Source organism: Tyto alba, unplaced genomic scaffold (assembly GCF_018691265.1).
Source record: "Tyto alba isolate M040663 unplaced genomic scaffold, T.alba_DEE_v4.0 Super-Scaffold_14, whole genome shotgun sequence".
In the NCBI taxonomy this organism is placed as follows: Eukaryota; Metazoa; Chordata; class Aves; order Strigiformes; family Tytonidae; genus Tyto; species Tyto alba.
Genome location: NW_024881276.1, coordinates 25,041,595 through 25,066,293, shown reverse-complemented (window position 1 = coordinate 25,066,293; position 24,699 = coordinate 25,041,595). Strand labels below are relative to the sequence as shown.

The following is a 24,699-nucleotide window of genomic DNA, read 5'->3' as shown; positions in this document are numbered from 1 at the left end:
CCCACTGCCCGTCACAGCCCTCGGCTGTCCCTTCCCATCCCTCCTGCCCAGCTCCCCTCGGTACCGGGGTGCCGTGTCCCACCCGCTCCCCTCCTCAGCGTTCCTCCGGGGCTTGGCCTCTCCCACTCGCCCCCAGGGAGGGGAGGAAGGAGCTGCCTCCTTGGTCCCCCCAGATGGAGCCGGGGGGTGAGAACGAAGGTCTCTGGGGGTTGCCCACAGCCCTCCCTGCGAGGGGTGGAGAGGAGCGGGAGGGGGCAGCCATGACCTGGCCTGTCCCCAGCCCTCAGGAAGGCTGGAGCTCGTCATGGCAGGGACAGGCTCCAGCCCTGGTGGGACCGGGGCAGCTTGCAGCAGCTACAACACCGGCAGTGCAAGGTGGCTGTGGCTGGCAAACACACCAAACCCCACCGCTGCTAAAATCTGGGCAACAGCAACCACCCCCCTTCCCATACCACCCCCCACCACCCCCCCCTCCCCGTTACCTCTCCAGCCCTGGGTCGCTGCAGGTAACCACACACAGCTATTAAACGCAATTTCTTTAGTTATCTTCTCTTTAGTGATATTCTGGGTGGCATTTGGCGGACAAATGGTTATTACATTACAATTTTCACCTAGTCATTTTGGGAAACTATCATCAGCCGGGTTAGGCCAGCGGGCGCCCTGGCCGGGTGGCTCAGGCTCGGGGGGCAGAGCTGGCCCCGCCGGCGGGGCAGACGTGGGGCAGCCACACTGCTCTGCTACTTCTTGTCGTTTCTGCCGACAAAGGTGAGGAGGTCCACCGCTGTGACCACACCAAACACCATCTGCTTCATGAAGGAACTGCCATTTCCATTGACTGTAAGCACAGAAAATGCCAGTTTGGCAGGGGAAAAACAAGAAAAAAAAAAAAAAAAAAAAAACAACAAACAAACAAAAACCTCCATAGCAAAAAATGATTAAAAATAAAACCCCACAGCTGTGCAGAGGCTGCTATTTATTTATTAACAGAAAACCTTAACGGGGACAGCAGCTGTCTTTGCTCTGCCTCAACAGAAATGAGCAATGCAGCCTCAGTCGGGTTACTGGGATCACGTCAGGGAGGTTTTAGCTGCAAATAACGCACTCTTTACCAGAGCAGGAAACTTAATTTCCCAGTTGTTTTTATCCAGCCTCTGTTCCAGTCCTGCTTCTATCACCACAAAACTTTTCAGGCCAAACTAATGAGACTCTTTAAAAGCAGCAGTGAGACACTTTCTACTCTGTTCTCATAACGTCTTACACCACCATTAATAAAACAGCATTGCAACAATTGCTTTAACTATCTGATAAATGTTTTCTTAAATAAAAATAAAACTAGCCACCAGAGTCCAAACATAAGATAAAATGCAAGCTCCAAAGGTGTGGGAAAAAAAGTAATAAATAAGGGGGTAACTGTGACGGCATTAAAACAGCAGCTCTGGAAAAGAAAACGGGTGTTGTTTGAAAACCAGAGCAAGAGGCCCTGAATACAGCTGGGAGATATTTTTTTGGTGGGTACCATTTAATTTGTGGATACCATTTAATCTATATCGAAATATGATACAAGATAGATTTTCATTACTTTAGGACAGCACAGATGAGAAAGGAAGTTCTGCCTGGCATTATTTATGGTGAGCGATTGGAAATCTGCGTCAAAGGCAGTTTTGAATGACAGACTTTCGTTTGCAACATTTTGTAGGAACGTGGCTAGACTTGCAAGCCAGCTTTAGAGCTGGTGGGGTTTCTGGACGGGAGGCCACAGTGATACAGAGGGGTTGGGATGTTTATGCACAGCAGGTTTCGGAGGCCCCCTGTTCAGCAGGCAGCCCTTCGCTGGCAGTCGACAGAGTGCAATAATGCATGCTGCTCATCACAGGAATGCTTTGCACGCTCAATGTGTAAGCCCATAAAATGAGTATAATGACACCCTTCAGCTCTAATTTAGATGACCTAAACATGGGTCTTCTGACTGCTTTTTCCTGTTGCTAGCATTTTAAACAAAGCAACTCCCTTGAGATAAGGCCAAATTTGTACTTCTAGAATTTTTACGGTATAATTGTACTGGAAAGGTATGTTAGGTCAGATTTGCAGAACAGCCAGTTGCCACCATACCTGTTTTGGTCAGAAGAGCAGCAGGGTGTGATCCCTGCTGCCATGGATGTGTCAGCAACCCTCATGCTAATGTGGCCCCACTGCACGTGACTCTATTGAGTCTGTTTGCTTGGCTGAGGAGGGGGTGGTTGTACAGTGGTTGGAGAATAAACCAAAGCTGCTGGTACGGCTGCTTTATTGGACCAGTCCAATGGTGCTCCCGAATTGGCAGAGCATCCCTGTACCCAGCCATGGTCCAGATAAGGCTCGTACGCAGATGCCCCAGGCTGCACGCATCAGTGTGTATCCGTGCCTCCTGACTCCTCCTGTGCCTCCTGACTCCCGGCCACAGGGCTTGCTCACGGTCCAACACATCTGTCTTCAGCTTTCTTGACTTTCCCCGGGCCTCCAGGGTAGGTGTCTGATAGCACACAGCACCCAAGTTCCCCTAACGTATCAATTTACCCAGACCCCTTGGGGCACACAGGTATAAGGACAGCTCTTGGCTGCATCTCCCAGGGTGGTAAGTAGGAACAGGGCAGTTCAGAGAAGATAGCACAGCCTCTGGGCATGCACAGCAGGTCTTTAAGGAGTGGGATACAGACTGTATAATTTGTTCTCTTGCACTTACATGCCTGAATTCCACCTAAGATTTATCTAATGTGCCCAAATGCTCCTTTTGCCCTTGCCATTGGGATGCTAAGTCTACAGAGATCCTTGACTTCCCCCTTGCTTCCTCTGTTGCCCACAACCAGCAAGGCAGTGATTTGAATTCAAGGTCAAGAGTCTAAACGACTACTAGAGGCCTGAGCCTACAGCTGTGTAGCAAAGGCACTGCACCCCAAGCTGCTACCTGCAGTCCACCTTGACCGTCAGAGGGGACCAAATGAAATCCCATAATGAATATCTTCCTATCCCCGAAAGTGGGTTTCCATGGGAAACCATGAGAGGAGGGGAGGGGATGGAGCTGATGGTTGCTTCAGCGTCACCCCCACACAGGGGGACAACACAGCTCCCACGGCCAGGATCTGTCCAGTAGTGTGCTGGTCCCAGGCTCCTGCGGTTAAGGCTTCCCCCCTCTCCCCTCATCCCTGTGGTGTCAGGAAAGAAAATGTGTTAATATTTTGCAGTTCCAGGGCTTTGCAGAGCCATGGGGCAGAAATCCTTCCTGCAAAGGCTCAGGGGCTGCACATGTGGAGCAGCTGCGCTGATACCTACCAAGCTCAGTTTGAGACTTTCCCTTTCCCCTCTCAAACATTTGTGCAAAGCCCGTACAGTGCTTCTGCAGGTACCTACACTGCATTTGCTCGTGTACGATGATAGCAAAATGGTCATTCTCCAGGATGGAGGAAAGCTTCCCAAGGCTGTCCTCCAGGCCAATCTAAATGGGAGAGAAAGAGACATTTTACATTTTGCTTTGCATTTAAAGGACAGTGGTGTGGAGCCTGACTCCTGCCTCTGACTGTAGCCGTGAGTGGGCAGGGTGGCACCCAGCTGGACCAGGATCGGGTGCTCTTCACCCACCTGCAGTGTTCTGGGGAGATGGAAGGGAATGCAGGCAACCTGCAAACCTGCTTTGCTGTAGCTGAAATACAGCGCTGTCCCCCCCCAAGCCCAAAGGGCTTCTATGGGTTAGCATGAGGCGATGACTCCAGCTCCCCTAAAGCACCATCCGTTTGCCTCGCTCCATCGCTGAACCCTTGCCGTGGGACCCAGGCATCCCCTTCCCTGCACACCCACGGGACCTGCCCTGTGTCCCACCAGAGCCCGCGCCTGCTTCCCCAGGCCTGCTGAGCCCTGGCGATGGCTGGGCTCTGATTTCAGAGGGTGCTGATTCCCCAGCTGGACAAAATCCTCTGACAATGTAAGACTGGGGGTGGACATGTGCACGTTTTGCTCCTGATGTGAAAACGCCCATGTCTGAACCCCACAGCTCAGCAGGATTTTTGCAGGTGCCCGTCCTTCCCTCATCTCCGTGATGTCGCCATCGCCCTCCCCACCTCTCGCTACCTTCACCTCTCTGTCTTTTCACTGACCTCTTCTCTCAGATCCTCTCACACCTCAGGGTGATGGCGCACCTCTCCCCCTCTCCCTGTCCCTGGACAGTGGTTGACACCAGCCTTAGCAGTACCTTTGAGAACTGGTCGTAGACGACCTTCGTAACAGGGTCTGAGAACTGTGCATTTCCAGCCAGCACTGAGGTGAGGGTGTTGCTGAGGGTCACCATTCCCAAAATAAGTCTGTAAGGGAACAGGGAGTTTTCCAAAAGGTCAGACCTGAGGTAGGGCACACTATTCGTGCAGGGGCTGAACTGCTCACCTTGAAGTCGGTGACTAAATTGCTGCTGCCGTCAGCAGGAGGCACCAGCTTTCTCCTTATCTGAGCAGGACAGGAAGATCCCTGTCCTCACCAAGCCGTTGGTTTAACAGTAGTTAAAGTCTGCTATTGCAGTCCAGGAGTTAGCAGCTGGGAGAAGGAAAACTTGTGGGCTCTTCAGTTGCTTATTTGTGTGGGTTTCCCACCCATCCCTCACCTTTCCTCTGGTCTCCCCTTGTCTGTGCACTGATCCAAACTCTGCTGAGTCTGGTGGGCACTGGATTGGGCTTTGATTATAACTAGCTCATTTACAGGGAGTCTTCTTGAATCTTCACAAAGAGGCAGATAATATTTTAAAAATATGCATCACAGAATCCAACACAAGAGCCCCATCACTGAATCAGTAAATGGGACTTTAATGTCATCATGGCTGCTTTTCCATTGTGAATTGCTGCCTCTGTAACAAGTAAAAATAGTTACCCTGATTCAGCAACAACAGGAGCTTGGTCGTATCCCTTCTCCTGGAGGATCTCAATTGCCTTTTGACAGCTGACTTCTGGGAGGAGAATGAGAGGGGCTGAGAGATTCAGTTTCTGCACCTTGATGTTCCACCACCTGTTGAAGGACAAATGGCAGCACCAAGCTGTTACTCTCTGCTGCATGGCTGTGAGCCTCGCTCAGGGAGGGAAGGCCAGTAGAGATGAGACCAACCACGTAGAGATATTCTGCCTCCCTGAAAAGCTCACCCTACTCCTGTCCCCAAAGCAGTAATCCTACAAATCCATCGCGGCCAGGTCTTGTTGAAGCCAAGATTTCTCTACACCCAGTGTTCTTACGACTCCAAAGGCAGGGCTCAAGCCAGCAGTTGACAGGGTGCTGAGCTGTCCTGAATCCAGGTAAGCTACTGAGAGCTTCACTTCAATCTCATGAGTGGGGAAGCCAATCAGTTTTACTTCATTGGGTTTTATCCTTGGTCCTCAAAACGCAGCATTTGCAGCTCTCCTGCAGAGAGCCTGACAAAGATGTCCCTGTGACTTTTGAGAGAAAAGCTATGCTTGTTTGCTAGGGACCACAGGCAACCCCCAACTCATCTTAGCCCTTCATCCTTGCAGCAAATGCAGGGCAATGCTGGAGGCTGGAAGGGCCAAGAGCAATTCTAACTAGGCACGAGAGGCCTTGGAAATGTATTGGGTTTAGGAAATAGTTTGCAGTAATCTTTTGTTATAGAAACTCAAAGGAGCAGGTGACAACAATCACACCTGCTGTCTTTAAGGTGAGACTAGGCGCTTTCTAAACAACTGGCATTTGCCCAGCCACATGTCAAGTGGCATCAACAGTTTGTCGGTGATTCCCTGCCTTGAGGAGATTTCTTCCCCATGGTGTCCAGGAGGCAGCTGAGTTGGTCATCTTTCCTGGCCCACGGCTCTGGAAAGTGAAAATTTGCTGTTCCCTGACTGAAAAGACCTCCAGAGCTGTTTGAAAGGGTGCTTGCTACAGGAGAGACCCATCTCCCAACCAGCCTGACGTTCCTTTGAATATCAGCTATGGAGTAGAGAGAGGAGGTTTTGAGTGGACCTAGATGCCCACCTCAGCCATTCTGCTCAGCAGGGTTTAGGTGGCCTGGACAATGACTGCCACGTGGGAGCAGATTGGCAACTTCAGGATAGAAATGGCTCCTTTATAGACTTTGCTTGGAGAACTAGGATATTTAACCGCTCAAAAGAGATGGCCTCCTCAGAGGGATCTGGACTTGACTGTATTTTTTCTAAATACTAAAAGATAATACTTTCCTTTGAAGATAATAATTTCCAGACTCAGAAATCTGATTCCCTTAGCAGAGTTTGTACCAGCAGAAGTTGTCTTACCAAGGCTTGTGCTCCTGGATGTCATTTAGGAAACCATTTTTTATCATCCACTTATCATTCAAAAATTTGGACCTAGAAATCACCAACAAAGAGTAAGTCTGTGAGCCTTCCAGAAGAAGTCGTGCTTTGTTTCATGCACTAGACCACAGCACTGCCCCAGGGCTCCCATGATTTTTGCAGCTGGCTGCTCTTAGCCCCTTTTAAGGTCAATAGGAGCTGCGGGTGCTCAGTAACTCTTAGAAGCATGCCAGCTATTTGCCTTCCTAACTTTAGGCATGCAAGTTCAAAAACTGTAGCTTGACTGATTCCTGCTCCGTGCAGTAAGTCACTCACAAGAGGAAATAAAACCCAAGTGTCCCAACACCCAGCCCCTGGTGCTTGCCATGGTAGTATGTTCTTTCTCCCTGCTGTTTGTTTATTTTTTTTTTCCTGTGAGATGCTCAAGGGAGACTCCCAGCTCTGGGCTTACTCTGGGTTCCATGCTGTCAGAGTTATTGGGGTGGTTCTGCAGCAACCCCCACCACCTGGGCTCAGCAGTGCTAAGCTCATGTACTGGAGGGCCCCGTGGCCCCAACCCAGGCTGTATGCAGAGAGTGGGGGAGAAGGCTATGGGAGCTCCCAACCTGATGCTGGAAAGCAAGCGAGGAAGCAAGAAACTCACATGTAGTTCCTGACTGAGTCGGGCAGGATCACAACACAGCGCTGACCTTCCTTCAGGTCCTTGGCAGCCTGCACGGCGGCGGACATGGCACTGCCCGAGCTGCCGCCTGGACAGGGACCAAGAAGAGAGAGACCAAGGGTTGGGGCTGCCCAGGGTGTCGGGCCACAGTCCCGGCACGTGGGGCACGGCGCTGCCCCGACAAATGGCAAAGAGGCGCCCGGCAAAGCAGTAGCAGAGGTGGCACCAAGTACACCGGGGCAGCTCAAGACGGTGGGAGCGGGAGGACAATCGGCCCCACAGCCTTGTAGGCTTTTAGGGTCAGGAAGAGGTAGGGACTGAGGGGAAGTGTTCATATGGTGGCTCTTGGCAATGGGCTTTTGAGTCAGCATAAGAGTCACCTTATGAACTTCATAAACCGCTTCTTGTGGTGACTCTGCTGGCAGGCCAAGGGCTGAAAGGTTCAATATGGGGATATTTGTACCACTGCTGCCCATGCTGCACCCTTCCTTTTGGTGAGGAGAAGACCATGCCAAATCTAGAGCTTCTGGCTGACAGGTTTGGCAATCAAAGACTGGCTTTAAATGCATTGTAAAGACTGAAAAAAAACATAAACATTACATTCATGCTTGGAATACCAGGCCAACGCGATGGGAAGACTTAAATGCTCCCTGTGTCTGTGTGCACGCATGTGGTTTGCTGCACGTAGGGAAAGCAGGTCCCTGCTTTACAGAGGCAATTCTTCCACCAGTAGTTTGAGTACTGGAAGTCAAACACATTCCACTATCTGTGTGCCAATTACACACTGCATTCAAGGCAGCACGTATTTTACAGCAGGTTAATTAGCACTAGGTCACATTTTTCAAACAAATGAGGAAAGGCCCTGAAAAATGCAGTGCAGGGAACATGAAGCTATTCACAAATTATAATTGAGTTCAGCAAGTGGTTTCTGTTGAAACACAGTGACTCTGTGCCTGCTAGGTTAAATCAACATTTAAGCTTTTCATTACAAATGGTTTGATCTTTTTCAAAACTCCCTGGATGTGAGCACTCGGGACTTTTATCAGCTGCAACTACAAGCCTGCATATTGTCTGGTCCTGAATGCAAACCTATAGCTATCTGATCGGTGGCAGGGAAGGCTGAAAAGAAGCTGATGCTGTGTAGAGGCTCTTAGGGTACAGACAGGGTTTGTCTGAGGGCACCTGTTCACTTTGGAAAGCTGATGGGATCACTTACAGCTTGTTGGCACAGGGAGAAATACTCAGTAAGAACATCTTATACTTTCTTTACTTTCAGACTTTCCTGGTCCAAACCTGGCACCCCTAGTGTGGCAACCGTTCAACGACAGAGAGTACAGCCTCACAGAGCTGCTAGCAGAGTGACGGTTTTAGCCCATCTGTCCTGCCCCACGTCCCATTAATCCTCTCTTCAGCCAGTGTAATGCTACACCACAAAGAGTTAGGCCTGAAGATCCAGTTCCATGTGCGAAAGTGCTCCGGTAAGAGGAGAGTTACTGCTTCTATAATTATTGTGGCCGCTGAGTCAGATCCCAGACCACGGGCTGGCTGCCACACCTCTGAAGTCTACAGCGACCTACGCACCAGCTCAGGGTTTGGCTGTTCAGCCCTGTTAACCTAGCAGGCACAAAATGCAGAGAGGGCCTACCCCAAAGTGTTCTGGTCCCAAAAGGATGAGGTTCAGAAAGTTTGTTAAGAGAAGCAACAGTTGTCATTAGTGCTTACCACACAACAATCCCTCCTCTCTGATCAGCCTGCGCGACATGAGGAACGAGTCTCTGTCATTGCACTTATACCACTGATCAACCACCTGAAGAGAAAGCAAGAAGGTTGGGTCTTGGCAGTGTTATTTCAGTCTGACCCGACCTTCTGAGGCATGCCGTGGTGCTGATGCCTACAACATCTGGCAGCTTTGAGCTGCTTTCCACACGTGTTGAAAGCAAACGCATTTGTCAGGGCATCCTTGGTCCGGAGAGTGTGTCCTTGCTTGCAGGCACCCCTCTAGTCTTTCCAGCCAGCAACCCTTTCCTTGGGGAGATAGAGATGTCTGACAGGTCCAGAGTCAGGATGCAGAAGAGGGAGTGGTGTTCATGATATCCTGTGGTAGGCTACACTTGTGGTCAAGATTTTGCCAGGCATAATAAGATTCAACTACAAAAAGAATGTTGGGTTATTACAGGTCACAGCTCTCAAGCCATGCGCTGACAGCAGAGATGTGGTTAACAACATCTAAAAGCAGAAAGAATCTGGGGTCTGGGGCTGTGGGGGACCTTTCTGAGAACAAGGCCAGGGAACACAGCCAACTTGAATTAGGGTTTTAAAGCTCTGTGCCTGTCTGTAACTGAAACACTGAGAAAAAAAATGACAAGAAGCAGTATGAGGTTCATGATCTGTTGTCCTACATGGCTTGGATCTTGTCTTCCAGCCCATAAATGGTGCAAGGTTTCTGCTGTGTGCGTGTGGTGCCTGCAACAGCAAAGGCTCAGGCAATGTGAGAGTGATGAAGAGCAGCCTCAGCTCTGACCTCTTCTGTGTGATCGTACTGAAAGAGGCACACTCTGAGCACTGGTGAGGCTGAGCTGAGGAGGCTGGTACTGTGGCATATTCCATGTTTGCCCCTGTGTTTGCCTTCTCCTTGTAGGTCAGTTACAATCAGATTTACTCAAAGAGACGCTTTAGTGCTGGGGTCCCAATCCCCCAACAGCTTGTTCTGCACCGGGACAGCACGCAAGTAGCCTTAGCGCTGGGCCACAGCTGGGTGACCTCTGACTTGGGAGCAGGCTGGATGAAAAGCCAAAGATCAGACAGAGGCCTCTCCTCACACGGCTACTTACTGATCTGTCAAGGACAGTAGGGATGAAGTCATGCCCAATGCCCTCCACTTCGATGGTTGTGGTGTTCGTCTTGTTCATCTCACTGGGCAGAGCGACGATGGAGCCGTCGGGATCTACGCCAATGATCTTGGAGGGAAGGAAGTTTTGTTAAACCACAAAGGGAGCTCAGAAATAGTCAAACACACAACTTAAAGGAAAAATTACCCGCATCCTTATCAGCAACATTTTCCTTTCCATTATATTAATTAATATTCCTATCCGCTGGCAGCATGGAGAGCTTCCAGGATAAAAGGGTACTGTTTCCCACTGGCTTTTTAAATAGATCCTAGGTAGTGTTCAGCTGCTGCAGAAGTGACTGGTGGTTTATAAAGTTATCACTCTCAGGGTGTTTGCCATCACCTATTTGGCAGAGCCTGCCCCTTCCAAAACTCAACCCTTAGGATAGTTTGAGTGCTCCTTACTCTGCTCCAGCGCGAAGCCAGCTAGCTAGCTCACACCTGTGGAAACCCTGGGCCATGGGCATCCTTTCTGGAACTAGTTGTGCTGGCTGACAGTGGCACCTCCCTGGTTGCTTATAGCTTTGTGTCTGGGCTGAGGTTGCCTCCCTCAGCACACGGCTCAAGAAGGGACGGTGACACTGCTCCACACGCAGCTTCAAGCAGTCAGCAAAGTAATCTTACGGCCAGGTCCTCCAGTGGCTGGGTCCACACCATCCCAGTTTGCCTCTGGTGGATCAGGGATCGCTCACACACTGACTACACTGGAGAGGCAGTAACTGTCAAGCTTCCAGTCTGCCTGGAAGCACAAACTCTGCAGAATGAGCATCTATGACTGGTCTCAACCATAAAGTATGGAGGCTTTTGAAACGGCAGATGAGAAGCACTTGCACAGTCTGCACGCCCTGCAAAGCTGCCAGAATAGAAACTTCCAGCAGGCAGGTTAACCAGGAGCAGTAATGCTGTCAGCTGGGCCAGCCTCTTCTGTGGTGGATGTCTGACAGTGTCCTGCAAAGGGCAGGGCACCAGGCAGGGTGGCATTAGTAATGGGGCTGTGGAGCCTTTGACTTCTAAAGCACTTGGACGGATCTAGGTCAAGCTGAGCGTAACACCAAATTGCTTCCAACAAAAGCCAAGCTCACTGTGGAAAAACACATAGGTGGAGACAACAGCTGCTATCTCAGGTGAGCCGTGGGGTTAGGCTTGTTCAAAAGCACAGGCAGGAAAACACAGGGGGGCCACGGCTCCCAGTGGGCAGCGCTGGCTCCCAGCTTACCTTGCACTCTGGGCACTTCTCCTTCAGCCTCCTGGCAACGCCAGTGATGGTGCCTCCTGTGCCAGACCCAATCACCACCATGTGGACCTTGCCTGTGGGTCAGGGAAGAGAGAGGCTTGCAGGGACTCAGCATGGCCTCCAGCACGGTCTCCCCTTTATTCAGGGCCCTGCGCAGATGCAGAGCCCGTGCCCCTTGGCTGCTAGAACCCCGTGTGCGGAAAGGATAGGCAGAGGTCATGCTAGCGGCCAAAGTGTGGTCCTGTGGAGAAGCTCAGATGAGCTTGCAGGATCTGAGCACAGCTGATCCTGCCTCAGGGCAGGGGGCTAAAGGGGATCTCCAGATCTCCCACTGGTCTCCATGATTTCTGTGTCTATGGCATCTACTGGCTTAAGGGGGAGGCAGTATCTCAGCACTTCCAGACCTTTCAAACCGCACCATGTGGAAGCAAAACACGCACATGAATAACAACACCTATCAATAACAGGCACAGCTTTTCAGCTAGTGTCAGCATCCACAGTGGAGAGTTGGCAGAGCTCTGCCCTAGCACCTGTGTCAGTCAGGTGTAGCCTCACTGGCATCAGTGAAATAATACTGATTTAGGACTGGTAGGAGCAGAATCAGTCAGGCCTTCAGAGCCCTCTGCTCCAACTGCACTGGGGAAAGGGGACTTGTAATTCACTGCTGGCAGCCAGTAAGAGCAAATCTAAACGTTGTAGTGGAGGGAAGGCTGGGATTCTCCTGTTCCCATTGCTACCTAACTGCTTTACTGTTACAATAACTGCTCTCCAGTTAAAACCTTTGAGACCTGTTTACATTTTGCAGTGCTCCCAGTACTGGTAATAAATTTCACTTCTGTCTATCTGCACAGACACGGACTGGGATAGTCCTTTATCCTCCCCCAGCTGTCATATCAAATGTCATTAGTCTGTGAAGTTTCAGTCTATTTTGATTTGCAAATGAGTGTGCTGGATCAGATGCAGCCTGCTGTACCCTGATGGATTTATATTCCCCAGTGAGGCCTCTTGGGCCATCTTGTGTTCCCAGCTGACAGCTCGCAGAGATGTAGTAGCCACCAAGAGATGGGTTCTTCCTCCTTGGGTACAGCCTGAATTTGTTAAGCCTCTGGTCTCCTCCCTCAGGCTTTTGAAATGGGAGGCCATAGCAGGAAAGCCCTGCAGGCTCAGGTGTATCTGGAGTGGATTATGAGAAGTTGCTACACTCTGTGTGTCAGTATAATTAAGGGTATCTTCTTCTCCAGAGGCCCTTTTGGTTGTTTCTAGACATTTAGGTTAGTAAATGATGTAGAATAAGCCTCTCAGAGGGGACTATGGCCCTCTGCACATCCTTAGCACGTAGAAACAACAGCTCAGATGGTACCTTCACACTGCTCCAGGATCTCCTCAGCTGTGGTGTCGTAATGAGCCAGGGGGTTGCTTGGATTTCGGTACTGTTTATTTCAACAGAGAACAGCATGAGTTACTGTGTGAAGCATAGGTCAAATACCAAACTAGCAATAGCTCCTGACAAGCTTTACCCAAAGCATGCAACTGCCCCCTCCTCTCCCTGGCGAGGGGTGGACTGCAACCCAGCCAGGCCAGGTCACAGGTATTGCTCTTGGTTGTCACTTTGGGACAGAATTCCAAGGACACTTGGGATTTGTTCACACTGGAAGATTAAATGTGCCCACAAACAGTCACTCATTCTCTGGCACTTGGTGCCCATTTGGTGTGGGGAAGGTGTGGCTGTCCCATATATTGCATTGCCAGGTTTTGTGGGATCTGATGGCTTTGTTAAAGCCCTAGCTGCCATAGGGAAGAGATCTTCTCAGTATTTTAGCTATTGCTTAGATAGAAGCATTTTAACTTTTTCTGTTGCCTTGAAAAAGTTGAAAACACAGCCCCGCAATACTCCTAAAAAGCTCAGAAAACAACAAAAAAAAATCCCTTGTCAAAAACCATATTAGAAAACTTTTTTCAAGTAGCTCATAGATACCTAATTTTGAGAGCTGCTTTGTCATTTAGGGGAATTTGTTGTTGGCAGTGCAGCACGTTAGGTGGCTGGGGACTGTGGGCCAGAGTAGTTGTCCTACCTGTAGAGAGGGATTTAGCAGAGGGGGTACACAGGTACGGCACTGAAATGTCTGCGGCCCCATGTTCACACCTGTAGACCAGGCTGCTTCTTAAAAGCACATGCAGGCACTGAGCTCCCTTTTTCTTAAAAGCAAGGAGCTTCCCTGACTTCTCTGCACTATAGGGCCTTCCTACTCACTATAGGGATGTCTTCCTGCAGTGGGGTCAGACTGGAGGGAAAAGTGCCCTCCTCTACAAGACCCAGTGCTGCAGGAAATGCTGAAATGAATCGTTGGTGTTTGTCCTTTACAGCATGAAGCTTACTTTTGAGGCAGAACAGAGGCTGCTAGCCAGGCATAAAAAGCGATTTTTTTTTTTTCAGGTCAGAGTTAAATCTGAAGCAAACTGAGGAGTCTTTGAATTGTGCAAGAAAACCCAGCCTCACCCACATCCCGGCTTTGGCAGAAGTATTACAGGTTTGGAAGTGTCCCTTATTTTGTTTCTGTCACCCCATGATTTACAGAGAGGCGATTAAGTTTCAAACGCCGTAAAACACTGATGAAATCTGCCTCCGTTGCCAGTTTGAGCGAAGCCCCCAAACACTGGCACACTTGGAGCACTGTTATAAACAGTGTTTGGAAAGACAGTCAGAGAAGGAATGGTGTTTACCTGGTCCAGTATGTGAGAGTTTGGGATTTCATTTTTCAGCTTCCAGGCAACACGAATGTTAGACTCCGGGGCATCAAAGCGGGTGCAGGGAGTCCTCACAATTTCAACACCCAGCGCCTTCAGAATATCAACCTTTGGTAGGGAAGAGAGTAGATGTAATGCAACTGATCCCACGTAGCAATGGTAATCTGAACCTGCAGGCTCATGGCAGCGCCAGATGCCAGAGGAGCTTTGCATGTGGGAGACATTTAGCATTTGGAGATACAATGTCCAATTCTCGGTTATACTATCTCTGACATCCTCCTGGCACCCACGGCCTCCTGCCTGAAGCTGGCACAGGGATTCAAGCCTGGCCTTGTGCCCTGTCCTACTCGGAGGGCAGGCTGGGGACACGGCAGGGGTAGGTAACACTGTGTTGCTCCTTGGTGCCTGGGCAGAGGGAACCAGGGTAGGGAGCAGCGTCTTCTATCTGCATGCAGGGACAAGGTCCTAAAGCTGTTTTTGCCCCAAGTCCCTTCTCTCCTCTCACCAAGCATGGCGAAGGAGCAACTACAAATCAGCCCTAGGGTATTAATCCATGGGGAGATGCGGATGTCGGGGGCAGAATGGGTTAAAAAGAGAAGGATAGGTAAGTGTCGGGGCACCTGGAGATGAAGCCCATGGCAGCTGGAGGTAGCTTCTGATCCAGACTGAGCCTGAGATTTAGGTTAAAATGAGGGTGGTGCTTTGGAGAAAGGCTCCATTTTGAGCCAAGTCAGACTCCAGATCTGGCTTCACTGGCATGAGTTCAGCTGAGAAGTTTGTGAGACTTTAGGGTCCCCAAGGTGGAGTTTCTGCCATCTCTGGGACAGCAGCTTTACCTGATTGTCAGCTCTGGTGCAAGTGACTTGACTTCCATCATCTCAGGAAAGCAGCTCAGACAACCATAAATGTCTTCAGGTTAAAGAAAACCGTAAAGACAGAGAGACCAAGTTTTACAACAGTTGTCAGAGAGGAAGTTAGAAGGACCAGCAGCTGAGCCCTGGCACCTGCCTGCCTCTCCTCCACTCCATCCAGCCCTCTCCCTCGCAGACAGCAGATATTGCTCCATTTCTGTGCAGCCACACACCATGTTTGGCTAACACATGACCCCAGCATCACCACTGGCGCTAGATAATCAGCCAGGCCACCACAGTGTGCTTTTTTTTTCATCAAGAGGAAATCTTCTGAATAGCTACAAAAGTTATGTCAGTGTGTGCGGTGAGGCTCGTTACCCTTTAAAGGAGTGGGCACTCTGTGAGAGAGGCAGGAAAGGGGATGTTCCCCAGCTGTGGGGTAATACAGTACAGAGCTCTGACCTTCTCCATGCTCATTTTTTCCGGCAAGACGATGATGCAGCGGTAACCCTTCACTGCAGCTACCAGTGCCAGCCCGATTCCTAGGTGGTGGGGAGGAAAGGGAATCGGTTGACAACAGCATTTCGCAAGGCTGACTGACGTGCTTTGCTTCCTACCTTCCTCCCTCCCGCCAGCGAATGGAACCTAGAAATGTTCACCAATGAGCTACACGTGAGGGCACCATCCGCGAACCTCTCGGGATGTGCCAGGGAGCATGGTGGGGATGCACTAACCCGAGAGCCAAGCTGCAGCACCCCTCCTGCTCGCAGGAGTCTCTTAGGGTGGCACAGAGCAACTGGCAAGGCTGGGGAGCCTTTTATTCCCCTCACTGAGGGTCAGGCCAATTCCTTTGTTTTCCGAAACACAGGAGCAAGGTGATTTTGCTTCAGGAGTGCCTTCCCGTCCTCCCTCAACCGGTCTCACTTGGGGGACACACACACATGACATGTCACCCCGTGGCGAGCAGGCGAAGGGGACCTCTGCTCCGATGTCACTGGGGGTGATGGATGGAGCCAGCTGCTCCCCAGCTAGAAGAGGAAGGTGAGGCTGAAGCAGCGTGTCCCTGCAAGAGGCTGGACGGAGTGTGGTGCCGCCCTGACTGCCCCGGGTGGGCCGGGAGCCAGCGCAGCCGCCTGGGGAACAGCCCTGGGGGCACACGGATCCCCTCACCCCCGTGTCTGGGGGGGTGGCTGGGGCAAGGCGGGGGCTGGCTTTGGGATGCCTGCATCAACAGTCCAGTAAGGAGAAAAATTCCTAGAGATGAGCCCCGTTCTGCATGGCTAGAGAGGGGGAGGCGGCGAGCACAGTGAGGGACCTGGCCTCAACCCCGTCTAGACCCCCTTGGCAGTCTCCTTTTGCAGGAAATCACGCTATGCACACACACATGTCCCTGCCGTGGTGGGGCTGCTGGTGCACAGAGCAGCAATGGGACATGGAAACTTGCACTGGTGGTCCTGTGCAGGCTGCAAAATAGGGGAGAGGCTGAACTGTTTTCCCCCCTCATCTTGTACCCCACCATAATCTAGTGCCTGAGTATCATGACAGTTGGCAAGATAAAAAAAAAAAAACATGATTTATCTTCTAGCTCATCAGGGAAACTCTTTCTGGGAACCTCTGAATAATTCAAGAGCTTCCCAGCCTGAAAACACCCGGGGTTGCCCCAGCTCCTGAGGCTGTCTGCCTTGCCACAGGGTAACCTGCTGGACATGCCTGTGAAGGTGTGGGACCCCCATAGGACCCCAGGAATTTCAGCAATGAGGCATCTCATCACCCCAGGATGCCCGTGGCCACCAGGAGGGGGGCCGAGGGGACAGAGCCAGGGCTGTGGGTCCCCAAGCTGACTTTGTAACTGCACATGCAAGAGCTCCTTTTCTCCCTGCCCCTCCTGCAGCCCCTCGGAAATGCCACCCTGGCCGCGTACCCCGGCGGGGGGAGCATCCCTGCCCTTCCCACCTGTGTTTCCTGAAGTGGGTTCAATCAGTGTGTCTCCTGGTTTTATAATCCCAGCTCTCTCTGCATCTTCCACCATCCTCAGGCTGATGCGGTCCTTCACACTGCCCCCCGCATTGAAGTACTCACATTTTGCCACTGGAAATGTAAAGGGAGTCTCTGTCAGGGACAAGCTGCAGCCGGGAGCACCAGTTCCTTGCTCCCCCAGCCTTCATGGCAGTCATTTTAGGACACCCATTCCTCCTCTGAGGGACAGTCCTTTGCTCAGGGGAGCATCCACCACCTGCTGACAGGGTGCTACAGCTTGTCATGGGATTGCTCACAAGTGTAACCGCTCACAGTTCATCTTTCCCTCATGTTCCATCTACCTGCAGCACTCTGAAGGCAATGGGCAGGCCTAGTAATTCCTGGATGGGTTTAGAATCAACTGGCCATACAGCGATTGCTAGGTGTAAAGTCCCACACCAGTATGATACACCTTGCTGCCCTGCCTTGAGGCCTTTTCTCTGAGCAAGGCGCTGTCAGGGTTAACAGCAAGGTCTCACAGTCTTTTCTGGGGCATGGCACTTATTAATAGGTATCTAAAAATGTGCCCTTCTGTAGGGATGATCTGTAGTCCTGAATCGGGTGCCATAAAGAAAAACAAACAATAGAAAAGGCACTTTCAAGCGTCAGCCAAAATTATGCTTTCTTAGCTGAGCTACCAAAAGCCAAGTAACGGAGACTTCCCAAGGTTCACTCAAACTCTGTTCCTAATCGGCCCTCCACACTCTTAATGCTCAGGGCAGGACTCTTCACACCAAGGTTTTGATGAGCATCTACATCTGAACTGATGGTACTGAGCTCTGTTTTACAGACAGCAGGGAGAAATGGGTACTTTCAGGATGTCTTTCACTTCCTCCTAGCAGAGACAGCTACTTCAGGCTGACAAATCAACCCAATACCCAAACAGCCAGAGCAATGGGGAAAATCTTGTGCTCATCATTACATTTTATAATGCAAAACTGTCAAAACTTTGGCTACTCAGACATCCCTGGAGGCACAGAGGTTACAAGGCAATTGTGTCCAACTGTAACTGCTTCCTTGACACAGCACTGCTGCAAGCAGTTTCATATTTGCTTGGTAAGAGTCTCTGTGCTGACCTGCAGCTCGGAGAGGCCCATGCAGCTGCTCAGGCTGTCCTGCTCTCCTTCCCCTCCTGCGCCAGGGGAGGGAGACACCATCCCAGTAAACAGGGTCTCTTGGGCTTCCCCACTGCCTTTTGCACCAAATCCCTCCGCTCCCGTTAGGTGCTTTCCCCAGCAAGACATCCTCCAAGGGACAGACTGCTTCAGAGGGGGACCAGGCACTGCAGGCCTGTCCTCCCACCTCTGCCAACCCTGCCCCACCGTTCCCTGAGGCCTCATTCCATGCAGCAAGAAGCCATGCAATGTGGAGGTTGCAGGGTTTAGGGCCTGGGGATCCCAGATCCCGAGAGGGGACCTGGTCAAAGAGCAGAGCCGGCTCCGTGTGGCTGTGTGCCGGTGAGGACTGGCTGCCAAGTGGATTCCCGGCTGCCAGACAGGACCACAAGGTCCCGCTGTGCCTTTTTATTGAAAGTGAACTCTCATCGAGTCTCCTTCCTACCCAGCTATGTGGTGCTCGTGAGCCTTATTGCCTGAATCCTGCTGTCCTGCTCAATTTGGCTGAAATTAATCAAGTAGGGTTAAAAATTATAGGAGAGGAGACTGAAAAGTCCATATACACTGAGACAGCCTAGTCATATCATCCTTATTTCTGTAGGTGAGCAGGCTAAAAGAAACCTTAATGGGAGACAGCACCAGCACTGCGCTAATATCCCCTCAGGGGAGGACTGGGGTCCTGCTGGAAGCTTATGCTGCAGTCATTTGGGAGGAGAGGTGCCTCCACTACTATTATCCCTCTGCTCATTGGACCTTGAAACCATCCTGTTTGGTCTGACAAATGACTAGTGTAACCTAGTAAGCAGGAGTAACCAACACGTGCCACATCTGGCCTTCCACATCTATCCTTGCTTTCCACAGAGCCTCTTCTGAAGCCCCCCTCCAACATCGCCCCTCACCCTCACCTCATGGCATGGAAAAACCTGGTGCAAAGGGAACACTCACAGAGCTCACACTTGAGCCCATAGGACTTCCCAATCTTGTTGACTCGGACCATTGGGGTGCAGCCAATTTTCTTCAGGATGTTGGGCAAGATCTTTGCTTCTTCTGGCCTGAAATAATGCAGAGAAAGAACGACAACAACAACAAAAAAAAGTCAAATCAAAGCAACAGTTATGCAACATGAACCAAGATCAAATCCGAGTGAGGCTTCAGCAGCTTTAGCAAGGCCACTGAGAGACACCCCAACTCCAAGAGAAAAGGTCCCCATTGACAATTAATGGCAACAGGAGCTAGTTACCATTTTCCATCACTCTTACAAAGAATTATTAATTCTTTTTCATATAAAAATAAGGTAATTAATTTTCAGGGCTGTTCTGAAATGTCTTGTTCTGCAACGCCCTGGGCCAGGCCTATAACTAAGTGATGTGAGAAGAGCTGACAAGCTTCAGGACTTTATGTAGTGGGTGAGAAAGCCAGGAGGGCGTGCACAATACAAGGCTCCTGCTCTTTCCTGTGTCCTACCCAGAACCGCCTCTGCTTTTCACAGTTTCAGCTATCTCTGGGCCAACTGTTGCTTGCCTGGCCAGGACTCCGAGACTTGCAAGGATGGCTTCAAGTCATCAGAAAGGCCCAAGCCACAGAGGACTCTGCAGGGGTTTTTTTTGCAAATAATTAAACCGAGCTCTTGGATCAGTGCAATCCAGCCTCCTGGTTTTGCTCATCTCGGTCAGACTCCAGCAGAAGCCAAGAACCACGTCACAGTGATTGCAACCAGAATGAAAAAGACTTGTTTGTCCAACACACAGCTGAACACATATTGCCACGCAGCCAGGGAACTCGTGTCCTTGCACTTTTTAAAAGATGGAAGGAGAAGATTGATGAGGGCTGCATTTATTTGGGCCACATATGTATTGCCCCTGGTTGTTGGCCAGCACGTATCTTTCTTGAGTGTGGTGACAAAGCCCCACTCCTTCGCCGCTCAGCTCTCCTTTCCACAATGCTCACCTACTATCATCCTTTGAACCTTGAACCCAAGTTATCCTTGTCTGTTATCACAACCAGGCAGATGGCTGTCTGCTGACAGCAAGTCCATATGGTGCAGGGTTGACATGTTGATTTACTGAAAGACACACACGCCTCCTTCCAGGTTTTGCAAGCGTGATATAAACACATTTTTTGCTTTGAAAGAGTACAGGGGTAGTGGTTTAGTGCAGTTCTTTACTACCAAAAGGAGCCAGCCTCCTTACATCTCAAGTCCAGAAATGATGGAGTATTACACATGTGCTGTTACTTCTCCCTCCATGGAAAGTGTTACCATGCACATCGCAACCTCTATTGAGTGCTGATAAATGTGAGGCAATAACTCAATAAATGAGCTTCCCCCCACAGCTTCAGCCATTTTCCATCTGCTCTAAAAGCCACTGAAAATCTCAGGGATTTCAGTGGAGCTGGGCCATGACATGGGGAGACTCCAACTCCTTCAGGCAGCATTTAACTAGAGCCTGGCTTTCAAGCGAGTGACCTGCGTATTACATTACACATCTAGATTGCAGGAAATCAGCTGGAGAGAAGAAAGAAAGGGCATTTATTTACATTCAGCTAGTAATTGTGGCAAATGAGATGCTACTGTGTCCTTTGAACCCCAGCAAGGTGTGATGTGGCATGTCAAGGTGCTGTGCAGCTCCGGGGTCTGCAGTGGTGGAGCCTGGCAAGGGGATGGGGAGGGGGAAGCCAACCCATGCTGCCTTGTGTGCCGGGGTGAGCCTTGCCGGGAGGATGAAGATGGGAACCAGAAACTGGACTGCTCTTTTGCATTGCCACCAGCTACCACCCCCTAAAAAGAATAACCTTTCTCTCACTCTGGGACAAATTTTCCGCAGTTTCTATCCAACTCCTTTCCTAATCAATACCATATTTTGCTACAGAAATGAGAGTAGCATGGTCAGCTTCCTTCCCCAGCTGTGTGAGCTCTGTGTGTGTGCCTGAAGGCAACAGGTCTATGAGGATACAAGGTTCTGTGGCAACTGCCTTTGGTGCTTCTAAAGGATGTGATGGGGACACTCTAGTCCTGCAGCTGCTGGTGTTAGTTTGGGTTTACAGTGGACCAGGATGGCTTTTCTCCAAGATTCCTGCTTTTACTCCTGGCATTTTATTCCATAAGATGTCCTGGCAAACCAAGCAGTTCTTACTGAGGTTTTAGTGGATCAGAATTGGCTCAAGGGATATCAGAACTAGTCTACCTCTGTATCTTTGGAAAAAAATAAATCATTAATATTCTTAATTAAAATAGCATCTTGTATTCTCCCTCCACCCCCATTCACTGCTTCTACCTCCAAAACTCAATCAGGCTTCACATGGGAATCTCAGAAATTCCAGAGATTTTGGCTACATTGCCTGCCATCTGTGGTTTACTCAGAGCAGAGAAACCAAACACCCCCCTCCATGCTCTGCTGCAAAGTAAAAGAAACGGTGTGATGTGTCCCAGTGTATTTTCCTCACTTCTGTACAGTGGATTATGTTTCAGTCCCTGCCCTAGCGATGCTGCATGGGCCCCATCAGCCAGACCCCATCCCCAGGGAGGTGCCCGATGCCCGGGGTTGGGGCTGCCCCAGTGACCCCCTTCAGCTGCCCAGCTTCTGCCGGGGGGATGGGATGGGCCCTGGCACTGGACCTGCCTTGCTGCCTCATGTCACCCTGATGCTAAATTGCTAAAAACTAAGAATGTTATCCTGCTCAGCAAGGTAACTGAGAAAAAAAATAATAACAGTTTGACTAAAAGCAGCTGATCCTATCTTCAGTCGCTAGCTGCAGGGATTGCACCGTGCCTGCAGGATGCATGTTTGCTGGGTCAGCTCTGAGGCTGTGGAGCCCACTCCTCCCTCCTTCATGGCCCAGACGCAGAGGCTGTTCTGGGCTTCACGCATGCTGGTGGCTGTGCTCTGGCCATGGCCTGCCTGGCATGCCGAACAGATCTCCCCCAGGCAGGCAGGCAGGCGTCCACGCAGAGCAGTGACACACCTCCCATGGGCTCCAGTTCCTCACATGCTGGAGCTGAATTAATGTTTTACATCTTTAGCACAGCAGGGACGTGACCACAGTTCCCTTGACATTTATAGAACAGCCTTATCTTTAATAGCTTGTGTGGGTCTGGTTTGCTGGACCAATAAAGCACATCCCATCCAGTCTAGTCTGGACACTTTGGCAGGCTTACCTTACCCTGGGAGGAAACCCACTACACATGACTGCATGGCTGCTGCTGACCGTGCTGTACAACAAGATGGGTGCAACAGCTTAGGGTTGTACGCATGCAGCCGGGAGAGACATTACTGCATTTCCTCAAGTGCCTAGGCAGTTCTGTGCAGCACCAGATCTTGTGAAGTCAACTTTGCAGAAATGTACAAGTTCCTGGTTGAAATCTACCTGTAAATCATGTTCATCTTAATTCTTCTAAAATGAGATACCCCAAACTGTCAGATGCTTTCAAATGTGTGCTGGAAAACAAAGAGCTGAGTCTTGAGCAAGCCACATCTTTCTGCAAGATTAAAGGGAGTGAGAAAGTTCTTTGTGGAGAGGAGATACTAGGTGAGTTTTCCCTTCTGGAAAATAGACCATCATTAACAGAACGTATTGTCAAACTACTGGCTTCTGGTCATGACCATCCTGGTGTAACAATAGTACTTAATCTTCAGAAAAAGATACCAAGCTGTCTGCAATCTGAAATAACCAGCATGAAAAAATCACTTACAAGGGCATATAGGAGTGTGGAGACTTGGTGGCAGGCGTTGCAGCTGTCCATGTGCACTTACTGGGCAAGTTGGGAAGAATCCACATGCTGTCAGTTTTGCTTTCCTGACTTTCCACGCAACTGCCATTCATGAGTAGACACGTCTTGGCCAGCTCCTGTGATGTAGAAATACAGACCCATAGTCACCTGGGAGAACAAGTGAGCAGGCAGGCACCTGGGTAATAATTGTTGAAGGCAAGGAATGACTTCCCTGTTTGGGTGTGAAAGCAGGTTGGCCAGCCTGCATGGGGCATCCCTACAGCGGCATTTCAGAAACCCAGTTCTACAGATGCATCAAATTGCTCTTTTCAGAATGGCATACTAGACCACATACATGGCAAATCATCACCTAACCACCACCTCCCGTAAGTCTTCCTCTCCTCTAATGTACATTAAAGCATCCTCTCCACTAGGAAATTTGGTGCTCTGTATTTGATTATTTGGTCAAGAGCAGTATTTTTCACCCTAGAAGTGAAGAAACTGTAGAGAATTCTACCCAGCAATAATTTGAGAATACTTATATGGTGATAGTGTGCCTCAGAGGGCCAGAGGACACCTCTACCCTGGCATCCAAGTGTATTAAAAGGGAAAAGAGGGAATTGGTAGAAACAAAACAACAGGGAAGGGCAGCAAAGGTGCTCAGGGGTACAGGGCAAGTTCCACAGCAAAATAGCTTAAATAGAGGAGGACTCATCAGACTGGAAATGGCATAGGTCGCTAGTGGTGAGAGTGGGCTGTAAATCCTGGGGGATCTGGAGAAGGTGACTGAGGAACACTTTTTTGTTTCTCAGCATCAAATAATAAGGCAAAATGAAATTATCGGGAGCAACTATAGGAGCAGAGCAGGTAAAAGTGGAACCAAAAAAGGGTTAAACAAGTTTGCAAAGGTCATGTTCATTAGTGTCTTTTAAACACACTGGCCCTGGTGGTACCTGGGCTCTGTGAACGTAGTAATTTGCTGTGCTGGTTTCTCTGTATTGCTTGTGCATTTACAGACAAAAGGAGGGGTCTGGTTTTATAGTTTATTCTTGGCATCTGCTACTGACCAATAGCAGGAACAGGGGTCACATGGAGCTTTGGTGTGACCCTCTCTGGTGTAACCCTCTCTGAAATTCATCAGCCACCTTTTTGTGCTAAGGAAACCAGCCACATGGAGAAAAGACACATGATTTTGGCAGTTGGAAGTTTCTTTTCTGGCTTGTTCACAGAATTGATTTGTCCTGATTCAGCCTTTGTTGCATACAGGGACCTTGCAGCTCAGTAGGGTCATGATTGGAGACTTGTGTCTTTCTTCGATTGATGGTGAAAGTTGATGTTAACCTGCTTCTTGTAGCATAGCCTGCCCTATCTTCCTACACTACTGTGGTGGTGCATTTTGCAACTAGAGCAAGTGTAATGCTCTCATTAACTTTACTGTAGTAGAAAATCTCAAGGGGATGATGTTGGACCTTCTTTCTACATTTAACTTCAGATTGAGAGCAAAGACGTAATTTTGAAATTTGATAAAACCAAACCAGTGACACAAAGGAGAAATACCTCTGAATGTCTTAATGCAGATGACTGCCTGCAGGAATACCAGGCCTGATGCCACGTGGAGGGGAGGGGATGTGAAAAACCCACTCTAGCCACTTCCCCGGGGAGGGAATTCAGACCACCGACAGGAAGATGCTGGAGCCAACATGCGAGCGCAGAGAGCGGTGGCCAGCAGGTCTGTGGAGCATCATCTACCTCCCAGGCCATAAAGCCACTGCTCTGCACCCCCCCGGACACCCGGGCTGCCTGCAGCACCCACGAAGCCCAGCTGACCCACAGCGGCCAGGCAAGCAGCTAGCACGCTCTTATGGCTGGGACCTGATTATCTAATTAATTTGTGGCTCGACATGTGAGTCCAAGAGCAGTCTTAATTACCATTTCTGCCATCCTCCTTCTGCTCACTTGCTCGTTTCATCCACTTGGCAGGAGCTTCTTCAAAGCAGAGCGGCACAACTACCTGAAGCCTGCGCTGTGGTTTCCCCACCGGCCGGGAGGACGGGGCTGCAGTTCGCTCCCTGACTGTTGGGCTGTCCCTGAAACACAGAAAGACACCACACTGTTATTCTAACAGCAGCAGAGGGAAGAAATGACCTGTGGCGTGCAGCTGAGCTTTCTTCTCAGCCAGAGGCCCTAGGGCATCTCCG

General features: G+C 50.1%; 1 protein-coding gene across 1 annotated transcript; it reads right to left on the bottom strand.

The window, feature by feature from the left end:
• Positions 1-737: 737 nt before the first annotated feature.
• LOC104364287 (cystathionine beta-synthase) lies at positions 738-24,442 on the bottom strand. The gene is made up of 16 exons (XM_009970888.3): positions 24,431-24,442; positions 22,484-22,638; positions 18,742-18,848; positions 16,619-16,753; positions 15,128-15,207; positions 13,791-13,922; positions 12,430-12,499; positions 11,052-11,143; positions 9,780-9,905; positions 8,671-8,755; positions 6,931-7,036; positions 6,270-6,341; positions 4,885-5,019; positions 4,220-4,328; positions 3,385-3,469; positions 738-835 (listed from the first exon to the last, which is right to left on the bottom strand). Exons 1-16 carry the CDS (start codon positions 24,440-24,442, stop codon positions 738-740), a joined length of 1,599 nt encoding a protein of 532 aa, XP_009969190.3.
• Positions 24,443-24,699: the final 257 nt, after the last annotated feature.

What these genes read in the sequence shown, in the direction of transcription:
- LOC104364287 (XM_009970888.3), bottom strand. An exon ending in ACTCTCACATACTGGACCAG is followed by an intron (nt 12,500 to 13,790) that starts GTAAACACCATT and finishes TGAAATAAACAG; the next exon opens with TACCGAAATCCAAGCAACCC. An exon ending in CGTACACGAGCAAATGCAGT is followed by an intron (nt 836 to 3,384) that starts GTAGGTACCTGC and finishes CTGTGCTTACAG; the next exon opens with TCAATGGAAATGGCAGTTCC.